At 43.3% G+C, this 21,716-nt stretch overlaps 1 protein-coding gene across 2 annotated transcripts in view; it reads right to left on the bottom strand.

Annotated features, from left to right (window-relative positions):
* Window positions 1–21,716, bottom strand: part of CDKAL1 (CDK5 regulatory subunit associated protein 1 like 1) — a 636,289-nt gene that overhangs the window by 235,954 nt on the left and 378,619 nt on the right. For both annotated transcript variants that reach the window (XM_045004929.1, XM_045004930.1), the window contains exon 10: window positions 14,996–15,162. In XM_045004929.1, coding sequence (XP_044860864.1) covers window positions 14,996–15,162 — 167 coding nt within the window. The remainder of the gene's footprint in view (window positions 1–14,995; window positions 15,163–21,716) is intronic.

Raw genomic sequence — 21,716 nt, forward strand, 5'->3', positions numbered from 1 at the left:
TTTTAAAGCCTTTTAGTCTGTGTTGCTAAATTGCCTGATGTTCCTGTCTGACACAGAATTAGATTATGATAACTAATTCTGTTCAACAGATTCTAACAGCAAGAAACCTAGCAACATTTCTTAGGAAAAGATTTTGAATAGCTAGATTCCAGTTAAGACCAAAGAACAACTTTCTGAAATAGATACTATCTGTCATGACCCAGACTCCCCTCAGCACCAAAAGCACAGGACTTTACCACAAAAGCTAAAAGGAGTAACTCTGTGGGGCAATCATCAGAACGGAACACAACACTTAGCTAGGGTGTTACACATACAACACTGTATGTTTTTCATGCTACTGTGCTCTTAACTGCACAAACGAAGTGCGGTGTAACAGTCAAGTCAATGGCATTTCTCTATCTGTCTGTAATTACAGTACTTTTGAATAACTCATCCAATCAATTCAAAAATTTCAGGGAATATTCTAGGCATCAATGTCCAGAATCCTATTGATTTTGATGAAAATCAGAAAAACTGAAAGGGGAAAATGCAGGACACACAGAACCCCTGGCATGCGGTTAGAAGAGCCATCACCTTCAACCACCTCTGTAATTGTCTATAGATCAATGAACCATCTGATGGCAGCCATTAATACATTACAGCGCAACAATACCTCTTATTTTAGCTCTGCCTATCTTCCCAGTATAATTTTAAAATGCTGACATCCTGAAGGGAAAAGAAATATGAGAATGGTGGGGGGAAGGGGAGGAATGGGGAGCCATGGAGGGAATGGGGCACACACCAAGCTCCTGGCATGAGGAGAGAGAGAATGAGGGGTCAGGGGATAGAATCACAGAAATGGAAGAGACCTCGAGAGGTCATCTAGGCCAGTCCCCTGTATTCAAGGCAGGACTAAGTATTATCTACACCATCCCTGACAGCTGTTTGGCCAGCCTGCTCTTAAAAGTCCCCAATGATGGAGATTCCACAACCTCCCTAGGCAGTTTATTCTAGTGCTTAACCACTCTGACAGTTAGGGAGTTTTTCCTAATGTCCAACCTAAACCGCCCTTGCTGCAATTTAAGCCCATTTCTTCTTGTCCTATCTTCAGAGGTTAAGAATAACAATTTTTCTCCCTCCTCCTTGTAACAATCTTTTATGTACTTGAAAACTGTTATGTCCCCTCTCAGTCTTCTCTTTTCCAGACTAAACAAACCCAATTTTTTTCAAATCTTCCCTCATAGGTCAAGTTTTCTAGACCTTTAATCATTTTTGTTGCTCTTCTCTGCAATCTCTCCAATTTGTCCACAACTTTCCTGAAATGTGGCGCCCAGAACTGGACACAATACTCCAGTTGAGGCCTAATCAGCACTGAGTAGAGTGGAAGAATTACTTCCCATCTCTTCTTACAATACTCCTGCTACCACATCCCAGAATGATGTTTGGTTTTTTTGTGACAGCGTTATACTGCTGACTCATATTTAGCTTGTGATCCACTATGACCCCGATACCTTTCTGCAGTACTCCTTCCTAGGCAGTCATTTCTCATTTTGTATGTGTGCATCTGACTGTTCCTTCCTCAGTAGAGTACTTTGCATTTGTCCTTATTGAATTTCATCCTATTTACTTCAAACCATTTCTCCAGTTTGTCCAGATCATTTTGAATTTTAATCCTATCCTCCAAAGCACCTGCAACTCCTCCCAGTTTGGTATCATCCACAAATTTTATAAGTGTACTCTCTATGCCATTATCTAAATCATTAATGAAGATATTGAACAGAACTGGACCCAGAACCGATCCCTGCGGGACCCCACTTGTTATGCCCTTCCAGCATGACTGTGAACAACTGATGATTACTCTCTGGGAATAAGTTTTCAACCAGTTATGCACCCCCCTTATAGTAGCTCCATCTAAGGTTGTATTTTCCTAGTTTGTTTATGAGAAGGTCATGCGAGACAGTATCAAAAGCCTTATTAAAGTCAGGATATATCACATCTACCGCTTCCCCCATCCACAAGGCATGTTACACTGTCAAACAAAGCTATCAGGTTGGTTTTACATGATTTGTTCTTGACAAATCCATGCTGTTATTTATCACCTTATTATCTTCTAGGTGTCTAAAAATTGATTGCTGAATTATTTGCTCCATTATCTTTCCAGGTTCAGACGTTAAGATGACTGGTCTGTAATTTCCCAGGGTGTCCTTATTTCCTTTTTTTTATAGATGGTCACTATATTTGCCCTTTTCCAGTCTTCTGGAATGTCTCCCGGCTTCGACTTTTCAAAGATAATGGCTCAGATACCTCCTCAGTGAGCTCCTTGAGTATTCTAGGATGAATTTATCAGGTCCTCGTGATTTGAAGACATCTAACTTGTCAAAGTAATTTTTGACTTGTTCTTTCCCTATTTTAGGCTCTGATACTATCTCATTTTCACTGACATACACATAACCCCTGGCATAGGAGGAAGGGAGAATGGGGGCACACAGAGTTCCTGGAGGGGGATGTGGGGAATGAGGCACCTTGATATCAAGGAGAATGGTGGCATTGGGGAGACAGCACACGAAGGCCCTGGCACACAGAGCGAGAACAAGGGAACCTGGTGTGGGGGGACAGGGCACATAGAGGCCCTGGCATTAGAGAAGAGTGGGAGTTGCAGTGAGGGCATGTCTATACATACAGCACTCCAGCGGCGAAGCTGCATGGATATAGCTGCACTGTTGCAGTGTGTCTGATGAAGACACTATTCCGACGGGAGAAAACTCTCCCATGGGCATAAAAACCCACCTCTGCCAGCAGAAGAAGCTATGTCAGCGGGATAAGCTCTCTCACTGACATAGCGCTATGCACACAGGTACATATGTCAGTGTAACTTATGTCGCTCCGGGGAGTGGAATATTCACACCCTGGAGCGACATAAGTTTAACCGACACAGGCTGTAGTGTAGACATAGCCTGAGTCCCTGAAACACAGGAGATGGCACACAGGGGAGCTTATAGGAATTGAGAGATGCAAGGAGCCCCTAGTGGGTGCAATGTTCTTGGTCTAAAGAAGCAAACATGTAACCCTGTAGTTTAATTTGATGAAGATTTAAGTAAGTCTAGAAACTGTATTTTATTTTGATACCAGGCACCTCTGTGCTCTCGGGGAACCAGGGTGCAGTATCCAGCCTGACTCATGAAAGACTCATAGACTCAGACTTTAAGGTCAGAAGGGACCATTATGATCATCTAGTCTGACCTCCGGCACAATGCACAAAGACACCCCCCGTCCCTGCTTAACCCAAAACCCATCAGAAGAAAAAACTTGCAGAGAGCAGTGAAGGGTGTTGGGAGACACACCTAGACCCCTCCTGACAAGGGTGACAAGATTAAGACATCTCCATTAGCATACAGAATGCAAAGCAGAGACAACTCCCCTAGCCTCATCTGCATGAAAGATGGGACAGGGAGACATCTCAATTTACATACAGAATGGAGAACAGAGAACCGCACTGAACTCTGGGACCAGAAAAAAGCAGGGAAGCACTGCATCATGGGAATCTCTGCTCCAGATGCTAATGAACCTATGCCTGCACACACCCAGCTCAGCAGTTATCAGACCAATTCTAGTAATGAATCCTTAATTGATATCCAAATGCTGAAGCAGCCTAGTTGCATTGTGAGCTCCCTGGAAGAAAACACCACCCATAGCCAAGAGTGATCAGCTCCTGTTGTCTAGCCTAAAAAAAAACCTTTGAGTCATGAGCTTACCTATAAACAAATCTAGTGTTCTCCCATGAACTATTGTATTTTCTCTACAAAAATCCCTACACACCCTCTAGTCAGGGTTTGATGCTTAGATCCAAACTATGCATCAGTTCCACTGGAACTCCATCTTCTCCTGACTGATCGTGCTGGGGGCTCTGCCTGTCTCTAGCATTCAGGACCCTCCGCTACCATCATCACCTGGGAACCCCGACCGGTTCAAGCCTCATGGAGTGGGTGAGATCCCCTCTCTTTCTCTCTCTGTTTTCCTTTCTACTTTAGATATTAACCTTTAATAATGTATGTTATGTTGGTTTAGCCTCCTTGTGTAGTTATCACTATTATTCAATAAATAACTTTTATGGTTAAGTTGGTTGCTTCTCTCTCTCTTGCTGAACTTTACTCTTTTGTGTTTTTAGCTTCCCCATTCACTCTACAGCAACACTTCTTTTACCTAAGCTAAAGATCCCTGCAGCGCCCAGAATACTGTGGGATTTGCTCATCAAGTAGGTTACTGACAGTATAACTGTGATGTGAGAGTGGGGATAGAGACGTGCTGAATCTGGAACGCATAAGGGTAATAGCTTGAAAGTGCTGCTTCCTCCAGCCCAGTGAGTCCAACGACAAATAAGGGGTCAGCTTGACAGTGCTGATTGACCTGGTCCGCTTAGACTTGCTCTGTTAATGTGTGTGTGGGTGTTCATCCGGTTCTGGCGCTGGAGAAACCGAGCCCTAGGGAACACAGGTCCTGCAGGATAGCTCCACTGGGAGGGGACTTGAAGAAGGGAGTAGAGCTCCATATGAAAACACAAGTGACACAAGCCATACATTGATAGAATTACAGAACCTCCACTCCTTCCCCAAAGAGTAACCTGAATAAATGAGCCTACCCCAAGGTAACGGGCAAATCTGGTAACAATTTTGACAGTCAAACAAAGAAGCAGGACAATTCTGTTAATATAAAAGTGTAGAGAAAACAGCACTAAGTATACACAAGCTCTCAGTCTGGTCTCCACTTAAAGGCGTTTTCATATGGTTCTCTTACTTTTTAAAGCATAAACACATGAGTGTGTGCATACACAAATGGGCAAATAGCCAGATGTACATTTAAACTTGATTTTGAAGGCCTTTATAGAAAACTTAACAAAAATAAATGTTTGAGGGACAGAGAAATAAAACTGAGCAAATTACTTGTCAAGCAAAGGTGCTCACACTGCCAACTGGATATTTGACAGACTGCAGCTTTCAGACTCCTGAATGATATTAACCAAGCAGCAAAGAATCCTGTGGCATCTTATAGACTAACAGACGTTTTGCAGCATGAGCTTTCATGGGTGAATACCCACTTCTTCAGATGCAAGACTTGCATCTGAAGAAGTGGGTATTCACTCACGAAAGCTCATGCTGCAAAACGTCTGTTAGTCTATAAGGTGCCACAGGATTCTTTGCTGCTTCTACAGAACCAGACTAACACGGCTACCCCTCTGATACTTGATATTAACCAAAACTTCTTTGCATAGTGTGATTAAAAAGCATTACCTACTTAGATTAAGGTTAAAACATTGACTCAGTCAACAAAATAACATTTTAGGGAATAAATAAGAGACAGTTGGAGAAATGGCAAACACATATCACAAAAGATTTGGAGAGGCTGTTTACTGTATTTGCTTCTTCTGGTGCTGTAAGAGGAGGTTACTTACCTGTAACTGAAGGTTCTTTGAGATGTATGGTTCCTATCTGTACTCCACTGAGGGTTATAGACATGTGCTATACATCCGGAGTCAGAGCTTTTGAAAGTAGTAGTATCCGTTGGTCTGCCCATCCACCCTTGCTCTGCCTCATGGTTTCACCTGAGGCAATAAAGTCCTTTACCTTTATTTGTCTTTCCTCAATACCACATAACTCTTAATATCTGTATTCCAGTCATGACTACTATTACACCATGTTTCCGTTATCCTTATATTATCTAGTCCCCTTCCTGCACCAGTAGTTCTAGTTCCTCCATTCTGTTATCCAGTCTCCTTGTATTGGTATATAAACACCTTAGTTGTTTCTGCTTGGCTTCACCCAGATTTCTCACTCAAACAGGTACATTCATTTTACTCCCAATATTACCTACCTGACTGTTCCTGTCGGTGGTTTTGGAACTCTCTTTCCTCGTGTTGTCCATTCTCCAACCCCTCTATTGTTCCTTGTTCCATTGCAGCATCCTCTTTTACTTGATTTTCCTCCCAATATTAGAACCAGGAGTGGAGAATACATAATCATCTTCCAACTGCCTTCTCTGAATTCCCAGTTTAAAGTTATTTTAATTAGTTGTGCCAACCTCCATCCCAGAAGTCTGTTTCACTCCCTGCTCACATGGAACCCATGCCATGAAAACAGTTCTCTATCTGTGAATGCTTCCCAGTGGTTGAACATTCCAAAGCCTTTCACAAAGACCTGCCTCCTTCGGTGCAATTATCTGGCCTTTCCCCTTCTATTCTTTCTGGCTGCAAGTCTTCTTGTCTTCTCTTCTCACTTGCAATCTTCTGTGAGTCATCCTCTGTGCTCCTGGGGGTCCAAACTCTGGCCATCTCCACTGTCTCTTCCTCTCCTCTTGTAGGACTAGCAACCATTTTCTTCATCACTCTCCCATCTTCTGTTACTGCCTGCCTCTCCCCTTCATTTTCCAACTCATCAAACCTATTCCTTGTCTCTATTTCTCCTTTGCTGGTTGGTCTTTTCCTCTGCCTTATTCTTGTATTCACATGCTTCCACTGGCCACTTTCTTCATTCAGGAGTCTAACCACACAGTTCTCTGGTCCAGCTTGCATCTGAGCATCTTGAGGTTTCGTATCAGCTTCCTCTCTTCTTCCCTCCCCTTTGAAATTCAACCATAATTTTCAGCTGCATCTGCAAACCTTGGATTTCCTCTTCCACCAGATTTATGAGGTGGCACTTCATACAAATGAAGCATCTTTCAGGTACCGTCTCTCAAGTATAACATATATCAAACAGTGTCCACATCCAACATCTTCATTGTCTAGTCTGTTCCTCAGGTCACTACCACTGTTGCCTGTGTAATTGTCAAAGCCTTCACTCCTAAGCTCCTGTCAAGAAAGAAAAACAAAACACACAAAAAACCTCCTCCCCCAAACTCTCCTTACAAACTCCCCTATTTTCAGATCTGTTTGCTGGCTGGCTAGCTGCCTTTATAGGGTTGCTGATGAGGGAAGCTCTGCTCCCTTAATCAAGGTTTAGTTGTGATCAAGTGCTCTGCTTCTCTCACAGACCACTACCAGACTTTACAAATTAAAAAAACAACAACAAACCAACAAGTAAACAATTATACACACCCTCAAGAACGGACCCTCAGGAACAGGGGTTGCCTCCCTTTTCTTCCAACAGATCTCCACTCAAACTACCCTGGGTCCTGTGCTGCTGGCTGACTAGTTAGCTGCCTTTATAGGTCTCAGCGTTGTTTAAATTATTTTATCTTAATTCATCTGTAGCTTTTGAGGCACTTTCCCATTAATGAATATTGTTTTAAAAGCTTTAGTTACCTCCCCACCAATCTTGTCTTTCAATCTCACACTTTAGAGGCATAGTTATGTACTTATAACCTCTGTTGTATTTCGCAAAGGCACTCATGTCAATCCAATCAGCCTGCCATTGTGTATCCACATCTGAGACAACTGCAGGGCTGCCCAGAGGGGGGTGGGCAAGTGCGGCAATTTGCCCCAGGCCCCGCGAGCCGCTCCGGGTTTTCGGTGGCACTTCGGGGGCGGGCCCTTCACTCGCTCCGGGTCTTCGGCGGCAGGTCCTTCAGTGCAGCACAAGACTCGGAGCTGAGGTGCTGCCGAAGCCTCGGAGCGCCGCCCGGTGAGTACAAGTGCCGCTAGCGGCGCGCAAAAAAAAAAAAAAAAAAAGGCCGCGATTGCCGGCACTTAGGCTGCTCTACAGCCACCACTTCATTCTTCAGCTGCATTCGGCAGCGTGTCCTTCCCTCAGAGAGGGACCCGCTGCTGAATTGCCGCCAAAGACCCAGCCCTGCCCCAGGCCCCCTGAATCCTTTGGGTGGCTCTGGACAACTGTTTTATTTCTTTTAAACTGAATCCTGGTTGGTTTGTGGAATGCATAAGTATCTTGCTCAGTAAGCCAGCTAGCTACTTGCTTTCAGTTCAAAGATTTATGATGCTTCTTAGCCAACTGAAAAAAAGAGAGTTCACATCCTCAAACCTTCCAACCTTGTTAGGTGAATAATAAGTTTTCTTTAACAATGCTTGTGACACGGCCACTTCCACCAGTGCATGTTTAGAAGATGGCTGCAATGCTGCTTGCTGAACCAATGGTTCCCCCAGGCAAATCTCCTTGGTTCCCCAGACCTAGGTTAGGAGGACCTTTCTATTGGGGGCTCAGGGGTCAAAAGGAATTAGGCCACCCCCAGAAGGGCAAAAGTTTAGTGCATAATGCCCTTTGCTATAGCACTGTCAATACGGTTAAGACAGGACTTCTTGTCATGTCATCCTTATCTCATTCATCAATCTTTGTGACATTTGCTAGAGGCTCTGTACTACTAACATGCCTTATTGTAATAGACTTCAGGAGCTCAATCTGTTTAATTTAACAAAGAGAAGGTTAAGGAGTGAGTTGGTCACAATCTAAATGCTTACATGGGGAACAAAACTTTGAGAATGAGCTCTTCAATCTAGTAGACAACAGCATAATTGAATAGCTGTAATTTGAAGATAGACAACTTTAGTCTAGAAATAAGACCTTTTTTTTTTAACACTGAGTGTAATAGAGTTATTGTAATAGAGTTGTGATAGATTTTCCATCACTGGCAATTTTAAAATCAAGACTGGATGTTTTTCTACTTCAAACAGAAATTAATTCAGTGATGTCCTATTCTCTACCTCTTATTGAAGGATCTGCTTTTCAGTTTATTTTCTTCCAGGGATATTAGCTTTCATTTGTCCACACTGAATTAATAATAAAGAATAGTAATAATAAAATCTATCACTTCTTAGCACTTTGACTATGTAAAGTGTACATATTTACATATTCTTATTCTCAAACTAACTGGCTTGGGAAAAAAGCATCTTATTTCCTAGTCAAGACAAGGCCACAGGATTAGCAAACACAGCTCTTTCAGCTGAATACAACTTGGGTAATGGGTAAGGACTTTGTATTCTCTTCAATCTTCAAGCACCTCCACTGACACAGCAACCAACTGGAGGTTTTTGAATAAGGCTTCTGTGACTGACTGACTGACTGACTGACTGACTGACTGACACACACACCCCACCACCACCACCACCACATGAAAATCCCATCACTCAATGCTAAAATAAATAATGTCACAAAATCCATGATTTAAAATACCAAATAAAAAAATAATTACTGTATGGCATTTAGAGCTTCAGCAATTAGCACATTTTTTGGTGTGGTCTGAGAGTGAATTCAAAAGACAGGGAACAAAGTGACTACGGAATCTGTAACCTCAAATAATGCTTATGGGTCATAAGCAATACCACATCCCTGAATCTCACGAACAAAAGAAATCCACTAGCTAAACAATGCCAAGCTGTGTGATGTCTTATAAATCAATAAAGCAATTGTATAATCAATACAGTGCTTAAAAGGAAGTGAACAATGTGCTACGTGGCAGTGATAGATTGAGATACCAATATTAGGGTAAGTATCCTGGCATCAGTGTTAACTGACCCATATAAACTCTAGGGAATTGTATCAGGATGAACAGTGAGCTGGGTTCCCTGAACTGATACCAGAAGTCACAAAAAAAACAAACAAAATGCCTCCAAAACACACAGTCACAAGATGCTTTACAGTAGTACTGGGAAAGGCTGTTTTTAATCCTTGTCAGTGCTAAATTGAATCATACGGATTACAAGTCAACGTATTTTACACAAAAGAATGCAAGCTTTAATTGAAATACAAACCAAGTGTGTGTTTTTATTCTAGCTAGGTAATTATATACAGATTATTTCTGGCAATTCAGCACATGAGAAATATATACATGGAAGACACTCTCTCCATTAAGACCAATGTTTTTCCTCAGAAAACGAGACAGAGTGTGCAAGCACTTTTAACCAGGGGTGAGCTGCAGACGGTTCGCAACGGTTCACGCGAACCGTTTGCTAAAATTAGACGCCGGACAGAGAACCGGATGCTAAAGTTCTCTGTTCGGGGTCTAATTTTAGCAAACGGTTCGCGCGAACCGTTGCGAATTCTGCCTCCACCTCCTGCCATGAAGCTCCTCCTTGCTTCTCCTCCCCCACGGCTTCCCGCGAATCAGCTGTTCGCGTGGGAAGCCTGGGAGGGCTGAGAAGCAAGCAGGCTTCCCCAGCCCAGGAAGACGACGCTGAGGTAGGAAACTGGGGGGGGGGGGCGTGTGCCCGGCCACCCCCCCGCCCCGTCCCCGGGTCCCCACCCGACCCTCCCTGGCCGCGTCCCCCGCCCCCCCGCGTTCCCGGCCGCGACCCTGCCCGGCCCCCTGCCCGACCCTCCCTGGCCGCGTCCCCCCCACCCCCGCGTTCCCGGCCGCGACCCTGCCGCCCCCCGCCCCCCCGTCCCCGGGTCCCCGCCCGACCCTCACCGGCTGCGGCACGGCCCCGCGTCCCCTCCCCGGCCCCGCGTCCCCGACTCCCCCCGAACCTCTCCCCGGCCACCCGGCTCCGGCCGCACCCTCCCCGGGTCCCCACCCGACCCTCCCTGGCCGTGCCCCCCCCCCGCATTCCCGGCCCCGCGTTCCCGGCCGCGACCCTGCCCGGCCCCGGCCCCGGGTCCCCGCCCGACCCTCACCGGCTGCGGCACGGCCCCGCGGCGGCGTGCGTCCCCGTCAGAATCGCGCTCTTCCGCCGCGTCCCCGACTCCCCCCGAACCCCTCCCCGGCCGCCCGGCTCCGGCCGCACCCTCCCCGGGTCCCCGCCCGACCCTCCCTGGCCGCGCCTCCCCCCGCGTTCCCGGCCGCGACCCGGCCCGCCCCCGGGTCCCCGCCCGACCCTCACCGGCTGCGGCACGGCCCCGCGTCCCCGACCCCCCCCGAACTCCTCCCCGGCCCGGCTCCGGCCGCAACCCCCCCCCGGCCCTGCCGTGCCCCCACCTACCGGGATGCTCGGCTCTGGACACGGCCCCCCGCCTCCAGCCCGGCCTGGCCCCGTGGCTCCAGCCGCCCCTGCTGTTTTGCCAGGGGGCCGGGCTCCGGCAGCGCGGGTCTGGGCGTGGCGGCGGCCCCGGCTGCCCGGCTCCAGCTCTGGCCGCAGCCCTCCCTGGCTCCACCCGGCCAGCCACCTGGCTCCGGCCGCTGGGCTCCCGCCGCATCCTCCGGCTCCGGCCGCGCGACTCCTGTCCCGGCCCAGCCACATCCAGGCAGCGCGGTAAGGGGGCAGGGAGGGGGTGTTGGAGAGAGGGTAGGGGAGTTTGGGGGTGGGGGGGTCAGAGGGCACGGAACAGGGGGATTGAATGGGGGCAAGGGTCCCGGGGAGCAGTCAGGAAACAGCAGGGTTGGATGAGGTGGTGGGGGCACTCAGGGACAGAGAGAAGGGGTAGTTGTATGGGGTAGGGGTTCTGGGGGGCCATTGAGAATGAGAGGAGGGGTTGGGTGGGGCGGCAAGGGGCAGTCAGGGGACAGGGAAGGGGGGGATGGGTCAGGGGTCTCGGAGTGTGTGTGTCAAGGAACATTAGGGGTTGGATGGTTCACGACCCCCCGGGGGGGGAAGGAGAGAACCCGTTGTTAAAATTTTGGAGGGAGGAGGGAACCGGTTGTTAAAAATTTGGCAGCTCATCACTGCTTTTAACCCCCCCACTATCCACCCCCGCAAGTACTTGAAAATATGTCACAGGAAGATAGGAATTGCCATACTAGATCAGAACTGTGGTCTCCAAAAGCAGCCAACTCCAGATGCTTCCAAGGACGGTTCAAGAAACCCTGCATAGGTAGATGTCAGACAATCATTTGCTTCTCCAAAGTAGCTCTCCTCCTAACTCCTAGTAGTTAAAGACTGCCTTAAATCCGGAAGCATGAGGTTTAATATCTCTTCCAAAAATTTGTAGTATTAACTCTGATAACTGTGAATATCTTGTTACACATATAAATGGTCAGATTCCTTTTTGAACCTTGCTAAGTTTTTGGTCTCAATATCTTGAGGTAATAAACTCCAGTTTAATTACATGTTGTGTGAAAAAGTACTTCCTTTTATCAGTTTTGAATCTGCCACCTCTTAATTTCTGTGTGTCCCTTGTTGTTTTTTTGGGATAGGGAGAACGCAAACTTCCAACCTACCTTCTTTATAATATTCATTATTTTATATATTTTAATCACATCTCCTCTTATTCAATTTCCCTTAATAAAAGATTTTTTTTCATGCCCCTAATAATTTTTGTCGCCTTTCTCTGATCCAGCTGCAATTCTGCAATATTCTTTCTGAGCTGGGTTGATGAGAACTGCAGTCATACTGCTAATTTATAAAATGGCAATATATTATTTTCTGAATTATTCTCCATCCCAATCCTTATTTATTTGAACATCTTATTTACTTTTCTGATACACTGTTTAGAAGTCTTCACTGAGCTGTCCACAGTGACATTCTCACTTTTCCTGAGGTGATATTTAGAACCTGTAAAGCATATGAGTAGTTTAAATGTTTCCCTGCAATGTCTTTTACTTTGCATTTATCAACATTTATTTATATACTTTATAATTACCAGCTTTGATATGTACAATGAACCGTCCTGCCAGAGATACCTAGGGTAAAGCTGACAAGTGTTCAAAGCTGCCTTAACATGCTGCCTAAAGCTGCATTTGACCTACAGTGCTACCATTTAGTCATTACTAGTTACACACCATAACACATTACAAGCTGAATGTGTAAGCCAGAAGTTATAAGTGTTCCTGATAAATGTTAAATGTGTACTCTTAGAAACTGTGCTTGTTCTGAAAACAAATATGAAATATTATAACTTTGATCTGTTTCGATCAAATATACTGCTTTTATTATTAGGTTTGATGTTCTAAACCTATGATATGTTGACCATAGCTTCTGCAAATTAAATCAACTGATTTAATAAATCTGAAACACTGTAATAAAGATACAATCATAATATCATAAGTAATATCAATGTAAATGTTTATGGAAATATTTCATCTTGGAGGATTCTAAAGTTTTTCAGAAATCTTGTACATTACACCCTCATTTATTCAAATGGCCAAATATCCTTCAGATAACTAGGTGTTCAGATGAACAGAAGTGCTATTTTGATCTAGGTTCTAACTGCAGGCTGGGAGGTAGTAAAGCTTCCAGTACAGCTGGGAATGATGGCACTCTGTGTGTCAGCCCCTCACCTACGCACCTCGCTGCCCTGTGACTGTCCTGTTGCCCAGGTTGCCTGTCTCGGGCTGTGGTTGGATGCGGCCCCTCAGTGCGGATTGTGGTGTGGGTGAGATCCCTGCCATGCTGGTCACTGGGAAGCCATGTCCCAGTCTCCATGATGGGGGAGGAGCACTTACTATGTTGCTATGAATACAACGAATTATGCAGATACACTTTGAAGTTGACACAATGTTGTAGTCATTGAGTGAGTACACAGCTCCACTGGTGTATCATGAATTTTGTGTAAATGTAGTATACCATGAAGTTCATGTAAATGTATTGCTTGTGATTTGTAGTGCTACATGGGGGACACAATGTGGATTCGAATAATTAGAATTTTTGAATAAAGGAAATTCAGATAACTGGGAATATACCGTACATACATCAGCACTTAAATACATCTACCTCTGGAGTGGGTGGCAATCACCAGCATACACATCACTACACAAAAGTGACTATGGGCGGAAGATTTAGGCCAGAAACAACATGCAAATACCAGCTCCTATAAAAACTGACAACAGATCTTTGAGGTGCCCAACAAATCAGACTCATTTTATGGTCTTATCCCACACTTGCATGGTACACATAAGAAGGATGAAACTTGTAATTCTAGAGTTTCTGTCTATTCCCAAAATGATGCTTAGACAGCTGAGGCCCCTCAGGATAGGCATTATCCTGTTTTGATTGATACAGTAGCATCTTTACTCATTATTTTAAACAGTAACTGAGTGCACCTTTATCTGTCAGTTATGTCTATCAACCTTCATGCTTCAACAGCCACCATTGTTCCTAGACCACAAAGCTATTCCTTTATATTCTTGTGGAACAGACACTTCCTGAAAGATCCTGCATACTAGTATACAGTTTCTTTAGAAATCAAGGCAGTTAGGCTCACTCTCTATTCCTCAGGACTGAAGAGCTGACTGGGCACAATGTTAAATAAACATGGGCTTCAATGCTAAGGAACCACAAGTGGAAATACTTCATTTATAATATTTGAGGTAGTGCTGGATGTTCACCTGCCATTTATTTTCATATATGTGTAGCTGTATCTGGGTATTGATGAGATACAGATTGCAGAAGACTTCTAAATCACTTTTGCTCCCTTATGTTAGGTTTTTCCCATCATCAATTCACAAGAGATTCAGGAAATTCATTTTGTCACATAACAGTCTATAAGGTGCCAAATGACACTGTCGCTTTTTTACAGATCCCGACTAACATGGCTACCCCTCTGATTTTGTCACCAGGTACAATTCTTTAGAGAATTCTCTCAATTCCTGCTACCTGTATATTTGTAGTTCACATCCCTTCTTCAACATATTGACTCTGCCTTCACTGATTTATTTTGTTACAAAATGTTCTTTTCTAACTAAACTTTTAAAGTTCCCATTGCTCTCTATTGGAGCCCTGCATACTCACAGGGCAATATTTTCACTTTTATTCTTCATCCTGATGTTTGCCATCTTACGAACACAATGCTGAGTCTAAGAGCAATACAAGTTTTTCTGGGTGTATTTCTGAGAGATACAAATGGGAGGAAGATTTTGACTCAGGATCCATAGGTTGCTATGACCTCTTCTACTAGCTATTGAAAGGGCTGATTATGAAAACAAAATCCAAACATCACTACCCTCAAGTTGCTCAGTTAGAGTCCACAATAATATTATAACACTCAAGAAGATTTGGATATTTGAATAATTGGACAATCTCCTATGACAGACAAATGGTTTAACATCTAAAGCCTAATTCTACAAATTTACTTTTTATAATCTGTGACTACAAAAAGTTACTAACCGTCTAAAATGAAACACTTATCATTCTACATGGGATACTACACTGACTTGATTTGTTAACATCTATGTCAGTATGTAAATGATTCTCTTTTTTACTTACCTCCAGATGCTCTAAAATATAGGGAGGATTTGTCATGCCAAGTCTCAGCATAGCTCCCTCAGGAATAACTTCAACCAGCTTCCACAGAAGTGTAGGAAGATCTGTGCCAATATCTCTGCCATAAGCCCCTGTGTCTTCGCTGGTCAGCCATATCTCACAAACACCCTCTGTGAATAAAAGAAAGAGATAATTAACGAATCTGTTTCAGAGCTGTTTATTTTATCATACAGCTGCTCACCCTTTTTAATGCAGTACTTCTCAAGACTATTATGCAGCCAGGCTGAGTATTCAATTGCAGAAAAAAAGAAGGCTTATCCCATGGGTAGTGGTGGGTTATTAAGTTCATTTTATGAGCACCAGAGTGCTACAACAATGCTGTAAATTATCATGGCTGTGGAGTGATTAACATTCACAGCCAATGATTAATACTGTGCTGCCTCTAAAGCAACTCAATTTGGACTTTTACTGCACTCCCATCTTTGAGGCTATCTAGTTTATTAAAAAGGGCTAACAATGCTGCTCAAGCAATCAGTCCATGCTAATGACCATTACTAGCAGTTAACTGACTGACTGTTAGTTAACAGCCTGCAAAGGCCAAGAGTAGTTAAGGCTCTAACAAGCCAACTACTGAATGTGGTGATTATCATGTAACCTGGAATAACTATTACAAGCTGCATTCTTTAAATTATACTGTTAGCAATGACATATTAAATTATTCCATTGAAAGGGTAGTCAGTGTAGGATGGCTAAATAGTAGTTCAAAAACCTGTTTCCTGGCAGTTAATACTCTAATTTCCATCAATCAGATCTTAGGAAGTAGTGTAGTCAATTTGTATTTTAAAAAGTCTTGCCCTTAAACACTGAAATCTGGTAACAACATTCTCCTGCCCAAAGAGAGCAAAGATTGTGCCACTCTTTAATAACAGTTGAAATGAAAAAGACTTCATATGGGCCACTACTATAAGTCTGTCCCTGACCTCAACCTTTTCATAATGCAGAAATGAAGCTGCTGAAGAAATAAGCTAATTAAAAAGGGGGGACATTTTCTTATGCATCAATTAGATGACTATGATTAACTCAGTGCAAAGTTAAGCTTCTACTACAGGAAATGAAACAAAGAAAAGAAAAGAAAAAAGTCACATCTACAGTTCCATCCATTAGAAGCCACATGACTGTGGTTTCAAAGTGGCTCCAACTGGACTGGCAGAGGAAGCTAAACCTCATAAAATTTAAATGTTTTTAATCATTTTAATTTGGAAAATACAAACAAAAACATTATTTAAAATAATGTTAAGACTATGATGCAAACAGAAGCAGCAAAATACTGCTCTCTAACTCACGCTATGTTGAAAGAGAGGTACAACAGTCTGTGCTGAGTGTCAAACTGAACTCTGATTGTTTAAAAAGGTTTTAGAACTATTTATTATTTAAAACCAAAACAATTTACAATATAAACCAAAAATGCTTTATTTAAAATTTTGCCCACTGGGATAGCTTTATGAGATGGACTTCTTGTTTTTGTGAGCATCCTGGTGGAAGCAGTATTGAGATGGTTCTCTCCAGCATACTTCAGTTCAACATAAACAATGCTTTTTAATGCACAACACAGTCAAAACTATCAGACAACAACGCTGAAATATCCATTGGAACAAAGTCCTCTATGCAAATATGCAGTTAGGCATTTACAAAAAATCCTGTAAAATATCCTTCAGAATAGCATCTGCACACATTCACAGCCCACCTTTAAAAGTTTGATATCAGATATTAAAAAGTTTGATTAACCTATTTGCAGTTGTTTTTCCACTGCTATGCAGCCATCACCCACTAACATTCCATTACATGTACCTACATATCACAGTGGTGTTATCACACTTTCAAGCATAACTTTATAGTCCAATGTCTCAAGAGTTTTACAGTGTGAGTAAATATATTATACACACTCACTATTGGTTTTACAGAAGTTGCTAATATTTTTAGCAATATATTTCACATCAAGCAATGCTAAGCTATTACAAAGGTTTACTTGCCTGTTTAAAAAAAATCATATGTATGGTGCAACCAATGGAAAAAATGAATAAAGTAACATTAAATAAATAAATAAAAATCTTAAACGAGGTACAAAAACAGGACATTAGCCATTATTTTCCAGTTGCTGGCATTCACCAAAACAACATGAACATTTTAAAGTGATCAGATTGATTTTAATTTATAATTTTTCCATCCAAATTGTTCCATGTTTTTACCCTCTGAAGAGGATTGCTGGAACACTGCCTTGCTGTTGCCAGATGAATGTGAAGAAAGAATGTCTATGAATAGGAATGGAAATAACATTCAGGTGGAAAACAACCAACAGCTCTTAAAGCTGCATAGGTGGGACTATTAGCCCCCTGGTGGGCTGATACTTCAAATTAAATCACATGAAAAGGAAGCAGCTGTAACAGTAAATCAGCAACAACAGGAATAACTGTCTTGACTGCTCTGCGATCAGGGTGCTGAATAAAAGGCAATGGGCATAATCCATGCTCAGACAGGCAAAAACATATATATAATGTAGAAAAAAATACTGTACTTTAGGAAAACCTTCTTTCCCCAATTTCAGCCTTCCAAAAAGGATAAGCAAATCATGAAGGCTATTATGAGTCCTAAGCCTTGAAATCTATACAACCTGGGTAAATCAACCTAAAGCTCGGCTCCTGTGTCACGGCTCTGGAGTGAATACTAAAAGGATCTGTTAAAATGTTCATTCTAGTCCTCTGGACTCAAAGGCCAGGACTCAATTTCAAGAAAGGCACAGAAGTTCCTCCCAGGTCCCCCAACTTAAGGCAAACAGGGGGAGTGGAGAATATGATCCCTTCTTATTTGTTTCTTATACTATTTTTTTTCTTCACAAAAAATAAATCTTCTGTGAAAGCAACATTCCCCAGTGCTGCTCAAGATCTCTTTTTAAACACATTGCCTCATCATGTGCATTATTTTTTTTTTCCCTACTGAATGCTCACTTCATTAGGTCATCCATCATGCCGTTATCTGGGTAATTTTAGTGCTAGTAGAAGCAAACTGACCTCTAAGAAAGAAATGTGATCCAAAGGGCAGAGAAAAAAATTCTTTGAACACATTACAGATCTTAAACTCCATTATCGTTATACCCAAATAATTACAAATCAGTCTTTGGTCACAGCTCTTCCCCTCTCCCTCCCTCTCCCCCTTCACTGCCCCAGCACCCGCACCTAGCACAAACAGTAACCTTAACAGCTGGATTCATATCTCTGCTCTCCTGTAAGTGGAGATGACTGAGAATGGAAAAATGTATGAGAACATAAAAGGTGAATACTAAATGAAAGATGTTTTGTGCCCAACAGAACATTTCACTATAATGAACAGGCACTGCAGAAATGTCTGCCATGAGTTTTGACTTTGCTTTCTCTCATTTACTTAGTCCAAATGAACTCTGTCATAGCTAATGGTGTTATTGTTATAGGCCATATATTTCCATTTTATATATTTATTTCTAGAAATCTTCTTTCCCCAATAATACAAGTTGAACTGTCTTCAACATATTTTCCAGATCTAAAAACATCACTTTGTTTTTTGTGCTGATTGTTATATACAGCATTATCAGTTTGAATAAATGATACCTAAGTCTGTCTGTCTGTCTCTCTCTCGTGGGGTGGAATGAATGCATCTGTTCCCACTGTACTAATCTGCCTAAACTGGAAAAATTCCAGCTAATAATTTTTTTTTTAATTCTTCTATTTACTCACCACTATCTGCTTCTTCTGTCATGCAAGGATGATATCCAATAATTAGTCTAATTAGACATAACTAGCAAAGCTCCCCACACCCCCCAAAACACCATAGATTCAAACTGAAAGCATTCTTAAAATTAGATCTGTAAAATCGTAGCTATCAGTTAACAATTCTTCAGTGAATCTCATGGTGATTTACGCTATTATCTGGTAAGAAAAGTGATAAAAGAGTACCAACAAGCATTCACTTTTCTTATCTCTTTTTAAAAGCTTTCCTGTGAGATGTTTTGAATGTGAACCATAGTGGTTTTTCCAGCAGTGTGATTCTCTGCAGGTTGTCACAGTGGGAGACCCCTTGTGCTGACTTTCTCAGTAGATCTCATACTCTTCTCAATAACTGCCTGACCTTGCTCTTCCTTTTCCAACAGAGAATTCTTTTAGCAGCCTGCAGTGCCGTCCAGACCACAGAAATACCTCTCTCACTATACCACAGAAATTTCAAAGACCATCTGCCAAGAAGAGGCCTGACTTAAATGTTCGTTAAAAATTGCCTCCAGACTCAAGCACAATCATTCTGAAGCTGCCATTCCTGCTCATGCCTTTAGAATTCACCATTGGCTGAACTTCAGCCTTTTTATAGCCAGATATTGACAGAAAGCCTTGTGAAATGAAATTCACTTTAAATGTGCTCATTGTTCAGGTTGATTTTACATCACATAGTTTCCTGATTCTCTTCAATTATCTGAAACATCCCTCTTCCCTCCCCATTCATTGACAATGCTGCGGGGGGGGGGGGGGAAATCATTAGTTTACTTACAACGTACCCGTATTAGGCACTCATTTTTAACCTGGACTTCAGTGGGACTACTCATGTGTTTAAGGCTATCAATGTGACCTTGCTGAATCAAGACCTTAATGTAGAAAATATAAAGATATCTTTATGCATTTCAAATTATTGCAGGTCTGCTCATAATATATTACAGAATAGTGTCAAAGTAACAATCAATCTATTTTTTCTATAAAACGATGAGACTCAAGGTAAATAATAGCCAAACAGTTTATGGTTTCTTAGCAGACCCAACAGCAGCTCTTACCTTCAACAGTTGTGTATTTTCACTTATCTGTATTGTTGTCGAAGAGGAGCACAGTGGCCTGCTCTCCCCTTCTACTGGCCTACACCTCCTAAGATGAAGGTGATCTAGATTGTATTCGGAAATTGGGGAGATATGAAGGGGTTGACTCACTGCTGCCTCCTCCTTGTGCCTAGATATGGCATTGCAGCTATCTTCCCATTGGGAGTCTCCTGCTAATAGTCACTCTGCCTCTGTGGTCTGCCTCTTCAATCAACCTGACTCTCTGGTCAGATCACTCCAGGGCAGTCTATGTCTGTGAAGCCCTTTCCTCAGACGCTGAAGGCCTGTTCTCTTCCCTGGTCTGCCAACAAGTGAGCTGGTCTGCTCCCCTTTTAAGCTCCTCCTCAAGCCTATACATGCCTTGCAGGTGTGGCAGGATACAGCTGCTTGAGCCCAGAGGAGTTCCTTAATGCCTTGTTGTCCTGTATGGGGGATGGCACCTAGGGAACTAGGGCCAGAAGATTTATTTTCTGGGGAGAAGTTGCAGGGAATAATTAGCATTTGGTGAGCGTTTCCCACTTTAAGCTGAATTTGGAAGGCATAGGCTGGAGGGACACATGCCAGTGCATAAGCTAGGGGTTTGTGTCTTTCATGGTGTTTAACAATCCCAAAAGGACATGATCAGTGACAAGCTTAAATGGATTTCCCATGAGGTAAGATCAGAGAGACTCAACAGCCGATTTCACAGTCATTCCTTTTCTATCACAGAATATGCCCATTTCTGAGGGAATAGTTTGCAGCTCACACAGAGTATGGGTTGTGTCATAAAGTTCCTCCTCTACCGTGGTGGGTCCTGCACTTATTGGCAGATTTGCTCACCTCATTGATCTTCCCCACAGTCTGGGTCAACTCCTCCTGTGTCTGATCAGGAGTTGGGAGGTTTGGGGGGAACCCGGGCCCGCCTTCTACTCCGGGTTCCAGCCGAGGGCCCTGTGGATTGCAGCTGTCTATAGTGCCTCCTGTAACAGCTGCATGACAGCTACAACTCCCTGGGCTACTTCCCCATGGCCTCCTCCAAACCCCTTTATCCTCACCACAGGACCTTCCTCCTGGTGTCTGATAACGCTTGTACTCCTTAGTCCTCCAGCAGCACACACACTCACTCTCAGCTCCTTGCACCTCTTGCTCCCAGCTCCTCACGCGCACTTCCTCTCCTCTGGCTCCCTCCCTCCCTGACTGGAGTGAGCTCCTTTTTAAAACCAGGTGCCTTGATTAGCCTGCCTTGATTGGCTACAAGTGTTCTAATCAGCCTGTCTGCCTTAATTGGTTCTAGCAGGTTCCTGCAGCCCCTGCTCTGGTCACTCAGGGAACAGAAAACTACTCATCCAGTGACCAGTATATTTGCCCTCTACCAGATTTCTGTACCCCACTCTGTTAGCTTCCTGGGACAACATTATGCCTAGTCCCACTTCTGAGGCATCGGTTTGTAAAGTGAATCCTTTTGAATAGTCAGGATTGAACAGGACAGGGTCTTTGAATAGGTGATCTTTCAACTTCTAACAAACCTTTTTGCAGGCTTTTGACTCGTGAACCTTCTTGGGGCTACTGTCCTTAATTAGGTCTGTGAAGGCAGCTGCTATTTGATATGAATCATCGGTAGCAACCCACGAGCACCAAGAATCTTTGAACCTCTGTTTCTTTTGTGGTTGAGTAGAGCACGTTTCGAGGGCCTAGATTTCATTCATGAAGGGCCACACCTGGCCCTTCCACAAAGTATATCCCAGGTAGATGGCCTCTTTTCTCATCTTATACCTGGCTGGGTACGCAGTTAGCTCAGTCATCTGCAAGGCCAAAATTCAGTAAAAATTTGTACTAGGTGCTCTTCCCAATCTCTGATGTCAA

Source organism: Mauremys mutica, chromosome 2, assembly GCF_020497125.1.
Source record: "Mauremys mutica isolate MM-2020 ecotype Southern chromosome 2, ASM2049712v1, whole genome shotgun sequence".
NCBI lineage: Eukaryota > Metazoa > Chordata > Testudines > Geoemydidae > Mauremys > Mauremys mutica.